The 16,094-nt window shown below is 40.6% G+C and overlaps 1 protein-coding gene across 2 annotated transcripts in view; it reads right to left on the reverse strand.

Annotated features, from left to right (window-relative positions):
• The window catches only part of Ccser1 (coiled-coil serine rich protein 1), a 1,322,544-nt gene that overhangs the window by 1,015,183 nt on the left and 291,267 nt on the right, over positions 1-16,094 (reverse strand). For both annotated transcript variants that reach the window (XM_032906396.1, XM_032906397.1), the window contains exons 2-3: positions 3,506-4,876; positions 1,506-1,687 (exon numbers count right to left, since the gene is read on the reverse strand). In XM_032906396.1, coding sequence (XP_032762287.1) covers positions 1,506-1,687; positions 3,506-4,835 — 1,512 coding nt within the window. In that variant the 5' untranslated portion in view covers positions 4,836-4,876. The remainder of the gene's footprint in view (positions 1-1,505; positions 1,688-3,505; positions 4,877-16,094) is intronic.

Raw genomic sequence — 16,094 nt, forward strand, 5'->3', positions numbered from 1 at the left:
CAGAAAGAAACAATACAAATTCCCAGAGGAAAATGCTTCCTAAGAATCAGCCTCAATCCACAATTATTTACAACAGCGGTTCTCAACCTGTGAGTCACAACTCCTTTAGCGGGGTCTGAAGACCTTTTCACAGGGGGTTGCTAAAAGCATGGGAAAACACAGATGTTTACATTTATAACAGTGGCAAAATCACAGCTATTAAGTAGCAGCAAGGATAATTTTATGCTTGAGGGTCAATGCAACATGAGGAACTGGATTAAGGAATCTTAGCATTAGAAATGTTGAGAACCACAGTCTTTTGGTTTGTTGTTGTTATTGTTGTTGTTGTTGTTGTTTGAGAACTACTCTCTTAAAAGCATCTTAAGCACGTTCCCTTGTTTCAAGAGCAACTGCAAAATGCATCCTGTACTTTTAATACTCAAAAGAAAAGGATGGGCAATGCTATCTTCCTGCACCCATGCACTGAGCTTCCTGTGTGCATGAGCTCAAATGCAGACACATGGTCAGTTTGGGACCAATGGGATCAGAAGTCCTTGTCATTCTGTGGTTTCTGATTTTCCCCAAGATTAAGGAAGGTTTCCTCTCTGATCAGTGACCAAAACTTCTACCAAGCACAAGTATGTCTCTACACTCCTGTGCAGCTTTGGGATCTAAGGCTTCTTACAACCCAGTGGTGTGCTGTGGATGACAGTGTTTTCATTTGTAGCTAAGGTATCATCAGGTAGTCATTGTCAAGGATTATTTGAAGCGTTTAATCTATATCCATGGATTGGTAAGTAGATAGGTATACAGTAGGTTGGTGGCTAATGGTAAGGTGGCAGTGTTAAATAATGGGGATTAAGTACATTTCTGTAAAAACATACAATCATGCAAAAATGAGCAGCATGAACTCTAAAATTACAAACCCTAAAGCCTCCTGAGCTCCATGGCGTACACAGCCTAGTCCTCATGTATAGCTACACTTTACACTATAAGATAAGCTAATGTGCATCCCACACGCACTAGGTCAGACCAAAAATGCCACCTACACACCCCACACACATCTTTGGCCTACAAGCAAGCTATAGCACTTGTCCTAAGAATATGTTCAAGTCTCACATGGGAATTTTGCTGGGTCTCCCACAGCTTCTGCACCTTGGTCACCCTGAGAGAGAAGACTCAGAGAGAAGCCATTAAAGACCCTAAGGTGTCAATAATGAAAGGTTGCCAAGTGGTCATGGAGCACGGTTTCTAAGATGTCCTCGTGCTCAGCATTCTTACCCTAGGATCTTGCTTTAAAGCAAAGATGAGACAACTTCCCCCAAAACAAGGGAGGGCCGCGGTAGGACCAACTGTTATCTGTCCTATCCCGTGAGACTCTCAAGTGAAAACTCAGCCTCTCTGATTGGCAACATCGGGAATGGAAAACAATTTCTCATTTACCCCGTGTTCATTCTGCAGGAGATGTGAGCATGCCAAGCCCACAGAGCATTTCTCATTTTCTGCAGATGGATGAGTGGACTCACCAGACTGTTCATTTTGGAAGAGGAGGACCCCGTTCTGTGTTTTCTCAAGCTGCTGGCTTCCACATGCCCATCCTTCGGCTTCAAGACCATTCTGCCACTCCCAGCTGTCCCTTCAGACGAGGACCGCAGCCGCCGCTCTATATATCTTCCTTCTCGATACGGGCTGAGGCTACTGGCAAGAACTTTTGCAAGACAAATAAAGAAAAACGATTATCAAAGCTTAAATGGCATTTTTAATCAATATACTATTTTAAGATGTTGAAAAACCCCGGAATGATTCAAAAGGTCTCTACCTCAGAAAAAGTGTTCTGAGTTTATAGTAACAATTTGTTTAATCCCCTTTGAAGACTCACAGCAGCCACAGAAGCAAATCTTTGTACCATCTCTCAAGCATCTGGGGCAAGAGGAGTACTGCTGGTTCAAGGCCAGCATCCTCTTCATGGCGAGTTAGGGTCAGCCTGGCTACCAAGTAGCAATTTGTTTCAAAATTGTCAAAGGAAAGCATGCAGTCCTACATCAGATATGCTAAATACAAATTCATGTATTTAGACTATAAAACTGTTGTGTTCTGAAGGAACTTGAGGTTTTTGATATGTCATTTGATTTATTTTTAATTTTATTTGATATTTTAGAACAGTCATATAATATAACATAATTACTAAGAGTCTGAATTTTGCATCAAGATGACCTCCACTCGCGTGTGCTACACAATAACTTGATTTTAGATCTTCAAGATCTGCAGCACAAGGATCCAAACAGTTCCCGCCCAGTCTATCCATCATCTGCTTCGATGACTGTGGGTGTGTACCTTCCCTGAGCCCCAGTCCTCTTACTTAAGAAAGAGTTTACACCTGTAAGAACAGGTAAAATCATTTTAATTAAGGGAGGGTGGGGAGGGGAACACCCATAAGGAAGGGGAGGGGAGGGGATGTTGCCCGAAACCGGAAAGGGAATAACACTCGAAATGTATATAAGAAATACTCAAGTTAATAAAAAAAAAATGTTATCAACAGCATACATTGCCTCTAGATACATAAGCACCTTCTTCAGCATTGGCACAGTTACAACTAGCAGCAGTGCTAATGACAGAGAAAAGAGTGTTTTATATATATAATATATTATATATATATTACTCTTTTATATAATAGCAAATATACAATATACGATGCACACATACACAGTAGTGTATATTATAGCACATAAAATAGTCAATGGATTAGTGGCACATTCTACAGTTGCCTTGAGTATTTTCTGGAACCAGTAGAAATAATTCTCTCTCTCTCTCTCTCTCTCTCTCTCTCTCTCTCTCTCTCTCTCTCTCACACACACACACACACACACACACACACATTCACACACTCATCCACACATCCACACACACACACACACACACACACACACACACACACACACACTTCCACACACTCAAACACTCACACAAACTCATATGCACACACATAAATACAGTCCTATATAGAGTCAAAGTTAAGGCATTTAAAACTACACAGCTAGTCAATGTTGAGGTGGGTTTTAAACTTGGCAGGCTTTCTAACTCCACTTATTCTCATAGCCTGCAATCCCTTTGCATTGCCATATAGAATTTATTTATATTGAAAGATGGATTCTAGCTAATAGAGTTTTGTTATCACAGGAAACAGAATTGAATTTTCACACATTTCCTTCCTGAAAATTTTGACTGACATTCCTTTATTTCATTAGCTTGAAAATCCCCATGCTTCTGCAGTCACATTCCAAGTAGATTTTCTTTCCTTCCACCTCCTTTTCAGGTCAGAATAGCAGAAATAATACAGCTAAAAGTGAGTAACACAGACTTACATTTTCATTATAGCTGAGGGAAGTTTAAAACCAAAGCAAACATTTCACATAAATTATAAATACAAAGGAAACGTGCCTTCCACTCAAGATATGAAGTAAAACTAATTGTTCAGATAAAATGAAAATTATTTTACATAATTTTTGCATGAGGAAAATTTGCATACCTTTGGCAGCACTCGCTTCATATCCATAAGATGTTTTGTTAAAAACATGATGATCCCCAGAGGAAGGGATAACCCTTGAATCCGAAACAGGGTGTATCCCTTTAAAGTGTTCAGCCAGTGTCTTGTGCTGGTCACAGGAGCCCAGTGTCCTGGGGGAGCTGGTTCTCAGCATTGGTTCACCAGCATGTGCCAAGGGGTGCTCTACTCTTTGATGATCAGCTGGTAAGTGGGTTTCTGGGTCACTAGCATTCCTAACAGAGGGCTCAGTGCTTTGTAAAGCTTCCCTCTGATTAGCAGCAGGGGTCTCTGGTGAAGACTGCAGTTCGGTGCTACACCGACCTTCTAGCCTGTACCTCCCCGGAGACATCATCATACAGGACGCAGTCCCCACAAATTCCATCTTTGTCTTTGTGACAGCAGTAAGACTGGGAGTGGGCTGAGAGGTAGCATCATTGTGGCCAGAGTTGTCGCAGCAGTGTGATGCCGTGCTTCCACTTTTAGGAAAGGCATCTGCCTCAGACAAAGAATCTTCAGTCAAGGCCAAAAATTCTGAAGGGGTCTGAGCTGTGGTCAGGTCAGCAGAAAGCAGAGGCGACTGTAAGGAACTTCCTGCGCGCTCTGTTACATCCACAGAGCAAGGTGGGGAAGGTCTTCCTAAAGCGGGCTCCTGCTCTTGGTACTGTGCAATTGCCAGCGAGAATTCAGGCTGCTGCACCAATGATGTGGATTGGCTCTGAGGAACCGGAACCGACTTAGAAAACTTATAGTGAGATGAAAAGGATTTGGGTAGTAGCTTCTTTGTTGACTGTTTAATAGAACGGCGACTTTGTTCTTCTGTGAATCCAGAATCGTCCCCTTCACTTCTGCCAGAACTGAGACAATTGATAAAGACATTCTTATTAGTTGAAGGCTCCTTTTCCCTTTCAAAATCTTCCGTCAAAGATCTTGTTATCTTCTTACTTCGTGAACTACTAAAACCCACAGAATGTCTTCCCCTGGTTTTGACTTGTTCCTCCAAACTTAGTTTCTGCATATTGCTGTGACTAGGTTGAGCACCATTGGAAATACTAAGGTTCTGGTCAGTGGGTTCTGGCTTAGGTTCGCTCCCCTTCTTATGGTGGAAGCTGATAGAGGGAGCACGGAAGATGCTCCTGCGTTTCCCGGTGCTCCCTGAGCTGGAGTTGGTGCTGGAAGGGGAGGAGCTGTGCACACCAGCTGTGTTACTGGAAGAGGGGGAAGAAGGGAGAGAATCATGTCTTCTGCTAATACTTTTCCTGAATATTGGCAACCGGGAGACCAGGGTACATCGTCTTGATCCTGAGTCCCCCATTGGGACCCCGAGGATTGCACTGCGGTATCCAATTTAGCAGCCTGAAAAAAGTTAAAACAAAAAAAGAAATCAGTAAAATTCAATCCTGACCAGGACCCAAACAACTTCTCAAAACAAAGAATGAAATTTGTTTTATACTAAAATAAGAGGATGCCAAAATTCAGGATTTAAGGAAATAGAAAATAATTCACAAATGTGTATTAAAATCTTACTGTGAACCAAAAATTTCAGGATTATTACAAATATTTAATCTACTGAAAATGGCGCTAGGTTGGAAACACAAGGTCATTATAATTTAACAGAGCTTTGTTGGGTACCATGTGGCTCAACGGGTGATCTCTACGACTCAAACTGAAACACAGACCACAGGCAGTGGCAAGCCAGGCACTAAAATATGCACTCAAGAAAAACCAATTGGAGCAAATTCTTAGTCATGGTGTCTAACACAGGAAGCTTAGGCATAATCAGACTGCTGACAAGAGAAACCCAATCACCCAGGATACAGGGAAGAGGTACAGGCTAGTTAGGTGAGGGAGAAGACTGTAAGCTGAAGGAAAGACTTACGGTTGTAATCATGAGGGCAACACTAATGAACAAATCAGAAGCCCCAAACCCTTACGACAGTAATAAGGGTGCGGGTGACCAAGAGCGTGGAGGAGGGATAAAATGTGGCTGCTGCAGTCCACTAATTTAATGCAAAAGGACTTTTCAGATGTGATACCTATTTTTTGTTAAAATTCAAGAAGTAATAGTAACGCTACAGGCATTTTACAGCACAAAGGAAGGTAACTTGCTAATGTCCCCAGCTAATGAAGCAAAACCAAAGAATCTGAGCCTTCTCTCCCCGAGGCTGGCTCGTGGTCAGGATGATACAGGATGCTCTGCATTCGCCAATTTGAAGAGCAGAGAGCTGCTGGTATGTTCTCACTGCAGAGTGTTACACACATGGTCAGCCTTACAGCAACATGTGCATTCGATTGTCCTGCCCTGGTACTGCTTTTTACCCCATACAGCATAGCTGGCTCTTGCCTGGATAAAAGATCTCACTTAATTATTACATATCTGAGTGCTTTGTCTTATGGTGTTGGAGCTGGGACCCCAGTGAGCTGAGTGCGGGCTTGTAAGCATTTACTCTACTGCTGCCGTGTGGCCGAGGGTGGCTACTCCAAGTTTGGACTGAAACCTACATCTGTGTACTAAAATAAGGCCAGTTTCCACTGCGTACTTTCTGATTCATCTAAATATTTTACCACAGCAACAGAAATGAAGCTGTAATACTTACAATGCAGTGTCTCAGTCTTTTTCAAGTGTCTTAGTTTTTATTAAATATTCCCATCCTATCCTCTTCCCATCTTTCTACCCCACAACAACGCTGCCAAATCTTCCCCTTTGTACGTTCACATATGTTCTATTACTCCCTTCCCCCCCAAGACCTCTTCTCTTCTCTATAACATGGATCCCTCCTGCCTTCAATGGACACCCCATATTAAATATGTGAATCTAAAATTTCAATGCTAGGATCAGCTAAGACAGAGAACATGCAGCATTTGTCTTTCCGGTACTAAGTTTTTAATACTTATGATAATATTGCTCAATGCCATCCATTTTCTCACAAATCCCATGATTCTGTTTTTCTTAACAACTGGATGAAATTATTCTGCATGTGTACGACACTTCAGGCTACTGCCATGGCTGTTGGTCGTCCATCATAACTAGATGATAAAACCCCATTGCTGAAGACAATGCACACTTTGGTTGCAGGACCCTGGAACTGACCTTAAAGCTTCCTCCCTGGGGACAGGGAAAACAATCAATGTTCCTACCCAGTTGTAGACCTGAGATATAACACTAGCTAGCCAGGCAACATGTGCTCACTGGTTCAATAACAACATGGATGTTACGGGAGAAACTAGATACTTTCTGACTGCATTTTCATTCTGCTACATGGTGCGTATGTAGTGGGGAAGGGGGACGCATGACTATTTCTGTAAATCACTTGGATAAGGAGACCATGGCTAAGCAGATCATGAGCCCTAGAGTGAAACTGATCAGTTTTGCTAAATAAGTATGTTATAATTGCTGCCAAAATAGTACCATCATCGACATATGTGTATCAAAATATTCCTTCACCTTTTCTTTAGCATTTCTTGTCTGAGTCAGCACTAAAACTGAGAGAGAAGCTCAACTGGAGGTCTCTTTAGGAAGTACTCAAAAGATGAACATGTGGAAATGTTTTCAGGGAAGCGTATTTTACATGCTCTTAAATATTTGATGCGAATCATGAGAGCTCTGCCTTGTTTTGGTTTGTTAAAGGGAACTCTGTCCTTGAGTAGATAGAAAATCCATTAAAATAGAAGGTTCTTTGACTCCTTATGCTATGCATAAGAACCAAAATAAGTTTCAAAGTTATTGTGTTTGGTGCCCTCCATCAGAAGCCTATCTCTAGAGGGTTTGAATGAGCATGGCCCCAACTCACTCCTATATTTGATTGCTTGGTCCCTACATGGTGGAACTGTTTGAAAAGGATTAATTATGGCCTTGTTGGAGGGGGGTGTGCACCAGTGCCACACCCTCTGAATGAGGATCCTGGACTCATTTTTTGAAACTGTAAGGAAGCCTCCAACTAATAGATAGATAGATAGATAGATAGATAGATAGATAGATAGATAGATAGATAGATAGATAGATAGATGATAGATGGATGGATGAGAGGTTAGTTAAACTTTACATGAAGCCTGGTTTTCTACTGGAAGGATAAAATGCCTATAGCTCGGCTTCCCCATCGTCTTGAGAGGGACTCAGCAGTTCTGCCTGCCTGGCTGCTGTGTAACTCTCCAACACTGCCCCACTGCTGTGTGTCCCTCTCTTTAACACTTTCCCTTCGCTCTGCTAACAGCCAAGCCTGTGTCTGCTTGTGCAGTTATTCCATTAAGTAAGAAACACACCAGTACCTAGGACGGAGCTCGCAGGTATCCCTGCAGGTATTCTTGATGTGAGCACACTTATATTTCAAACACAAATAAACACATCACCTTGTACCATGACTTATCTGAAGCTTAACAGAAGTCTTTCAAATTATGAAAAGTCGTTTATCTAAAAATTGTGATGAGATATCTGAGACAACTGTAAAACATAATATTGAACAAATTGATTAAAACAGGGTCTCATCTCTCACCACTTTCACTACACAAGAGATGTGTTGCAAGACTGACATCGTCATTTCACTTCTCTTTACTCTGGGGTTAAAATTATAAATGTAACCTCCTAACTCCTTAGTAAAACTTACATATTTCATTTTATACTCTTCAAAATGAGAGAAACACAGTTTCTCAAGTACTTTGTTGTAGTGTGTGTGTGTGTGTGTGTGTGTGTGTGTGTGTGTGTGTGTGTGTGTTTTTGAGAGTGGGGGTGGGGGGAGGTGAGTGCTTATACGCACAATGCCATAGCATACACGGAATTCAGAGAAAAGCAGTGAGAAGTTCATTCCCTCCTCCTGCTGTTCTAGGAACTGAACGTAGGTTGTCGTGCTTTTGTGGCAAGTGCTTTAACACTGAGACTCCTCAGTTCCTCTTTTCTCAATTATCGTCTAATCTTTCTTAACCAAATGTTATTTAAAACTGTAGATTGAAGTCCATTGTCTAGGGGCTTCAGTTACCATTAGAATTATCTGCTTTAAATAAAACAAACTCATTACATACATTAAAAATATCCGTTCCTGCAGATGCAGTTAACAATAAAAGAAATCTGTGACCTCAGATGCAAGCTCTGTGAATTATCAGTAGCATGAACAAGAACACTAGGACGACCATTTCATGGAGGCTGAGAGGATAACTTGGTAGGTAAGAGAGTTTATTGCCCTTGTAGAGAACCCAGGTCCATTCCCTAGCACCCGCATGGCAGAGCACAGCAGCCTGTAGCTCCAGTTCTAAGGGATCTGAAAACACTCTCATAGGTGGTATGCATACAGAGAAACCAACACAGATACAGACAATAATGATAAAAAACAAATGTTTTTGAAATAAATTATTTCATGGGAACTTTCCTGGCAATGAACTAATACCACAGCAGACATCCATGGGCTTCCTTTCATAGGTACATATTCGGTCTCTAGTGTTTGATGGTGGCCTATATTTGAGCAAATGCATGGGACATGCAACACATGTTATGAAAGCAAACGATATATGGGGCCTTTGATACATAAGCCAATAGGAAAACAGTAACTCACTAAAATCTGTCCTTATAAATAAACTTGTATTTTGAGAATAACCTAATACAATGAATACTTTAATATTTTATTAGAAATGTCTGCTAAGTTGCATTTTGGATTTTAAAACTATATGAAGCTTTTATTTGAGACTTTAGTGAAGAAAGCCCAATTCTTTCTCTGAAGCATTTTCAGAAAATTACCACAGACAGACAAAATGACAACTCTCAAGAGAAAGTCACTCTTGTTCTTTATTTTTCACTTCTCTTTTCTTGCCCCCTTCCCTGTCCCTTCTCTCCCCATCCCCCTCTCCCCTCCGTGTGCTCATGGCTGGCCACTCCTCTTCTACCATTCTTCTCTCATTAAACCTCTCCACCTGCAACCATGAAAAGAGAAAGAGGGAGGAAGGGAGGGAGGGAGAGGGAGGGGAGGGAGGGAGGGAGGGAGGGAGAGAGGGAGAGAGAGAGAGAGAGAGAGAGAGAGAGAGAGAGAGAGAGAGAGAGACAGACTGACTATTCTACCTGGGAAAAACAGGGAAGAAAATCACAGACACAAATTATTTATAAGTAACAAGTTTCAACTTTCAATCATGCAGAAATAAATCCTATGTAACAATACCAAAGCATGTGCGTTGAGGAAGCTTCCTGACAACTCTATCTAATGCTGCTGACTACATAATACTGGCTGAACGTCCAGGGCTTAGCTGGAAAGATGTCTGCTCTAGGCAATACTGGCTGTTTACCCAGCAACATTCTCGGACTCTAATCATCACGTCACTTTCCTGTGAATGCTCATTAAAAATGCTTCATTTAATCTCTTGTGTAAATAGGAAAATAATGTAGGAATTTTGAACATATAAATCATTCCAACAACACAGACAATGGCTACTCTGTCAGTAGGATCAGTGAAGACACCAAGGGATGGACTATAAATGGATCTTCAGTCACAGAAAGAGGGAGAGATCATACATCCAGGCATGAAAGGGTCAGAAATCATATCACTGAAAATAAGCAGTTAATTAGTGAAGTATTAAGTTTGTACGTAATTAGCCACTGTGAGCATGTTATGTTATTCTGAAGTAAGATAAGAATACAAATATTATTCCTTGCCTAAAACACAGGTACTTCTTAAAATAATTTTACCACAGGAATAGGTATAAAAGTAAAGTCAGACTGCCCCAATTAGACTTGCATAAAGCAATCCTATAGTCAAGAAGAAAGAATAGAACAAAAGTAACATAAGAGAGTTACAACGAAACCAGACCAAACCCTTCAAAAGAAGTGCAAAGCAGAGAAGATTTTTGTTTGAATTACTGGGACGTGTTTAGATACATATTTGGAAATAGTAAGATTGACTCCACCATCATACATGATCATAGCTCTTGACTGTCTTCTAAGACAATAAAAATAAAAGACAGACAGGACAAAATGAGTTTGCCCAGAGAGACTAGTAAGCTGTGAAACTAACAACAAATGTCAAAACCGTGTGTGTGTGTGTGTGTGTGTGTGTGTGTGTGTGTGTACATGTATGTGTATGCAAGATTAAGACATAAACAAGAATGTATTAATGTTTAAATAATGTATAGTTTATGTTGGGAGATTTAGACAGTGGATGTTCAGTTCAGAAAAATACTAATGGACAGAACAATGTGTGTGACCTCCGGCCTATATTTGCAATTTCTGTGATCTAACATGACAAATAATTTCCTTACTCCTCCTAGAGTCATTCTCCATGCTGATAAGAGGATCTGTAGCCTTAAAGAATTGTTATATGGAGCATGAAAAGAAAAAAGGAGGGAAAAGGAGGATGGGAAGGAGAACAGGGAGGAGGAGTGTATAAAGTCAGTGAAGCTGCAGACAATGTTTATGATTTCACATTTTGAAATAGGTGCATAGACATAGGAATGTCAGGAATGGTACGTAAAGACTAAAGGTAAAACTTATGGTTTATTCCACTTACATTTTGTATACATAGACTGGGCATGATTTTCTATTGTACTCTCAGCGTACCTGTGCTGGGTCGGGCATGGCCTTAGAGGGGACAGATTGGCATGGTTCCTGCCCCTGGGACAGGGCCAGCTCACATGGGTGTTAATGGCTGCGATGGGTATAAGGCTGATTTGTATAATAATGTACATATGTTCATATTTCTGTGAGGAATGTCTTCTCTACTATTGTTAATAACTCCATGATTATCTGAGACAGTACGAGTCCAGGAGGCGAAGGTTTGACTAATGTATCAGCAAAAATGGTAATGCTGGGACCTTCAGAACAACCCTCAATGCTATGAAAATACTCTAAAATTATGAATTAGAAATATATATATAATTTTATCTATACAAAAATAAGGATACAATAGAAATTATATAAGGAAGGTCACAGATCTAAAGGATCAGAGGCAACTGCATTAAGGAGCCAGCTTGTCAGAAAGATACAAAGTCGGGCATCTTCCAGCATTCAAAGTTAGCCTGGGACAAAGCAAGGTTAGGTCCAGGTGTGTTAGAAATGGTAATTTCAGGATGGGTTCCCAGCCAGCTAGCTTATGATCTGTGCTTAACATAGGCAGACAGATTCTGGATTCTTTTGCAATGTTACAAGAAAATGTGTGCTTGCTCTTTCTTAAAAATTAAGGGGCTAGTGTCATAGGATGCTGATTCATAGGATATAAAAAGGAAATCGGGAGTAAATGACTAGACTGACATATAAAATTAAAAAGTGGAGTTTTGGTGTGCATCATATGAGCTAGCAGGAAGAGACAGCAGTTCATTAGAATTTTTCTTTAGTGAGAGCTAGACCTTGGAATACACCGCCCTAAATCAGATGCCTCTACCAAATCAGGGAGCTCTGTGAGAGAGGAGGCAGAAGGAGTGTTGGAGCCATAGAGGGTGGAGGATACCCAGAGAACAAGACCCTCTAAAACAGTGGTTCTCAAGCTGTGGGTCTCCACTCTTTATGGGTTGAATGGCCTTTCACAAGGTTGACTAAGACCAGCAGAAAACGTAGATATTTCCATTATGATCCATAACAGTAGCAAAACTACAGTTATGAAGTAGAACCAAAATAGTTTTGTGGGTGGAGGTCACCACAGCATGGGGAACTGTATTAAAGGGTTAAAGGATTGCAGTGTTAGGAAAGTTGGGAACCTCTGCTCTAAAACAACTGAGCAAACCTCGTATGAACTCATAAGACTGAGCAGCAACATGATTCTGCATGGTACTGCACCAGGCCCTCTGCAGACATACTGTAGCCTTAACTTTACTGTTTTCATGAGACTCCTGAATGGGAGAGCAAGGGAGCGCTGACTCTCGTGCCTTCTCTTGGGAGACTTTTATTTTTCTGATTACCTGCCTTGTCCAACTTCAATATGGTTGTTTTCCTTTTACCTTGGTGTATTTTATTTTGTAATGTTTTATTGTTATCTCTTAGACACCTGCTCCGTTCTAATGAGAGACTTGGAGTAGATCCAAGTGGGAGTGGAAAGGGGGAGGAACTGGAAGGAATAGAGGGAAGGAAAACTTTACTCAGATTAAATTGTATGAGAAAAGAAACTGTGCTTAATGAAAGAGGGTGAAAAAGAGGTCACACTGACTACAGTTGGCATTATGGGAGAACAGGACCAGGCTGCATAAGGAGCACCCAGGGGTGGGGGGGATGCAGAGTGAGTGCAACAGTAAAACCGCAAGCAGCGCTGATGTCCAATGGCAAAAGATATCTTTAAGATACTTATTGCAAAAAGTAACAAACAAAGGTTAAGCATACTAGTTGAAAATGTGAACTGACATGGAAAAAGGTTTCCAGACATTGGATCTTATAATTGAGTTCCTAAATGATAGTCTAAATTTATATGTCAACTGTATGTTTTAGGAAATACCATGTCAAATAAATATACTGAGCACTCATAAATGCATAAAAACATGTGGGAATGTGTGGGAAGATGAGCTTTTAACCATTGGCCATGGTTATGCTTAACATGGACTTTTACTTCAGATGTTGTCAATGGGGACTCTGTGTTATATGTAATAAGGTCTTAATAATGTAAATACATTCATAAATTTGATTTGAGGTTAGAGGTAAGAGAATGATAGAGTCTAGTAATATAGAGTAATGCAGTCTAACAAGAGACAGAATATGGAAGAATATACATATTCATGTAAAATGAATAAAAATCATGCAAAATAAAAAACCATGTGTGGGGCACAAACATTGGTAACAGTGGTTGACTCTGCAAGGAGCAGGAGCGTGGGTGTGGGGAAAGCCTGGGAAGTGAGGCAAAACACGAGAAGTCCCTAGGGGGTTATAATCTTCTTCAAATGTTAATATCCCAACACAAAAAGTTTTATAAAATAAAACATGTTAGAAGTTTTTAAACATCCATTATCATTTCTTAACTATACTTAATTGGAAAATTTTATATTTCAGTGATTTTTTTCAGTGTAAAGCTAATCTGTGATGGTTAAGGTTTACCTCTATGATGGTTACAGTTCTATTGAGTTTCCTATTCACAACTATTTCCTCTCCCTTCTCCCATACCGTACTTACTCCAAAATGGCCTCAGAGATAAGGAGAGCAAAGTGACTCAGTTCAAGATTCCTGTCAGCTGTGAGGTTTAAAGACCTCCAACTCAGGAATATGGCCAAACCACTACATATCATTTAACACCTGCGCTCATAAATAGGAGCGGTGAGATATCTGTGACTCTTCTTCAGTAAGATAGTGGAGGTGCTTCGGGTGGTAAAGGAACTTATTTTTCAAGTTTGACAACTTACTTCAAGCCTCAGCACCTTGGACCTCCATGGGTGCAGCAGGGTGCACCAGACAGATTCATATCACCCACACCCACAAAACAAAAGCAATAAAATGTAACAGTTAAAAAACGAAATATTATGTTTAACTTCAGCTTAAAAGCTAATAAGCCAATTAGATGCCAACCTGCATACATACCCAAAGTGTAACAGCCTCATCAGTGTCTAAGACCGCTGTTCCCTTAACAATGGTTGCCTTAAAAGATTAGCTCAGAACAAACACTTGCAGTTGCACATAGTGATCAACAGAGGGCAGAAAAGTCTGTGTTTTGATTCATAAAAGAAAGATTTTTTTTTTTTAAAAATGATATTCAAGTAAACTTTTTTTTTTTTTTTGGACACTTATTTAAAAAAAATCCTTAAGTTCCTAATTTGTTAATGATTATATTAAAGTATTATTTTCAATAAAAATTTTGTTTATAAAAATGACGTCTGATAAAAAACAAATCCTTTTTAAATAAAGAAAATGTCTTAACTAGAAAGTTTAGGAAGAGCTAAAATGATAAGAAAAAGTGGCTTTTAAATCGAGAAACACGTGTAGGACTTATTCTGGGCGTGCTCTGTGTGCCTGGGATCCCAGAATTAGGAAGTCTATGATAGGAGAACTTATGTCCATTCAACACAAAACTGGGATGCAGAGTGAGACTAAAAATACAGTTAGAGGTGCATACCTTACTCTGAAGAAAAGAATTTTAAGTAATTAATACAATGGCGGGGCATTGATTAAGCTGGAGGCGGGTGGCTACAGTGAGCATGTGTAACCCCAGGTGTGTGTTCTCTATGCGCAGTCATCGCTGCAGACAGTGGATGGTGTGATGTGTAACAGAGACTCTCACCATGCAGTCAAGGGAAAACACAAACGTTAGATGAGTCAAACTGGAAGTGACCAAAACCACGGTGGAAGGAAAAAATGAAATCCCTAACCCTCAACCTGCTCAGCCTTGCTTGGGTTGGGAACACTGCTTTTTTGGGCTATAAAGTGAATTAACTTCCATTCGGACATGGGAAACCAGCACTGTCAGAATCACTTTTCAAAAATTCCAGATTCTTTCAACAAGTATCTCAATTTATAAATAACCGCTTTCACCAAAGCCCATGTTTCACGGTGTGCATGGAAAGCACTGTTGATGATGTTTTTTCTTACAATTAGAGAATCAGCAGGAACAACTCCATAGTTAGCTTTGATTCATGAAAACACATGCGCAGGACCTTACAAGTTTGAGAAATATCTGTTCATACACGTGTACATGTCACATATATGTCTCCACACCACTTCGTTCTAGCTCAAATACAACTTGTTTCCATCTCGTCTCATGCACATAAGAGGGCGCTCTATATGCAGTTATTACTAACACTACATGGCATGTCTGAGGAAAAATACAAACAGCGGGAGGTGGCAGAGGGACAGCAGCAGCAGGGAGACTGTCTCCTGGTAAACCGCAATATCAGAAGCTTGCTTGTGCAACCAAGGGGGAAACTTGGATCCAACTTGTTACACCAGTCTGAGTGACATTTCCCCGGCACACGCAAACAGCTTAGTGTATTGCCAAATGATTAATTTAATGGGGACTACTGTTATGTGCACAGGCAATGAAAGAAAGCAATATTAAGCCTATTCAAGGTAGAAGCACCAACCAGAAGTGAAACAGGCAGACGAGATGGGCTAGGACAGTGATGTGCTTTGTACAAGCAGAGGGGTGAGATCCAAGATGAAGGTGCTGAGTGCAGAGGAAGTGACTGACGTGTGAGCGTGTGAGCAGGATGCAGGCACTCTTCTGGGAAAGGCAAAAGCAAGTGCAAAGTCTCTGGGTTAACATGCTCTGCCCAAGAACTGCTTAATGAAGTAAATGAGCACACAGGCAGCGCAGTCTGAAAGGGACAGAACAAGAATCCTGTAGGACATCAAAATAAAACAGCCACAAGAGACCTATATTAATCCACGTCTTCATAGATGAATGGCCAAGCAGCTGAGAAACCATTGCCTTTATCATCCAAAGAAGATTACAGGGTCTGGATAAGAGAATCTCATGGTAGGATAAGGGGCTTGCTTTATTTGGTGGAGACCATCACCAAGAATGTTGGGGGTCAAGAATAGAAGACCAGCACAGGGAAGCACCTAAGAAAATCCCAGGGTTGTTTTGTTATTATGCTGCTGTTGGTTTGCTATTGCTCTAAATGATTTAAAAAAAAGTGCTGTTAAAATCACCATCACAATGGCGAGTTCAGGAAAAATATGAATTGCGAGTTTACTCAA

Source organism: Rattus rattus, chromosome 6 (assembly GCF_011064425.1).
Source record: "Rattus rattus isolate New Zealand chromosome 6, Rrattus_CSIRO_v1, whole genome shotgun sequence".
In the NCBI taxonomy this organism is placed as follows: Eukaryota; Metazoa; Chordata; class Mammalia; order Rodentia; family Muridae; genus Rattus; species Rattus rattus.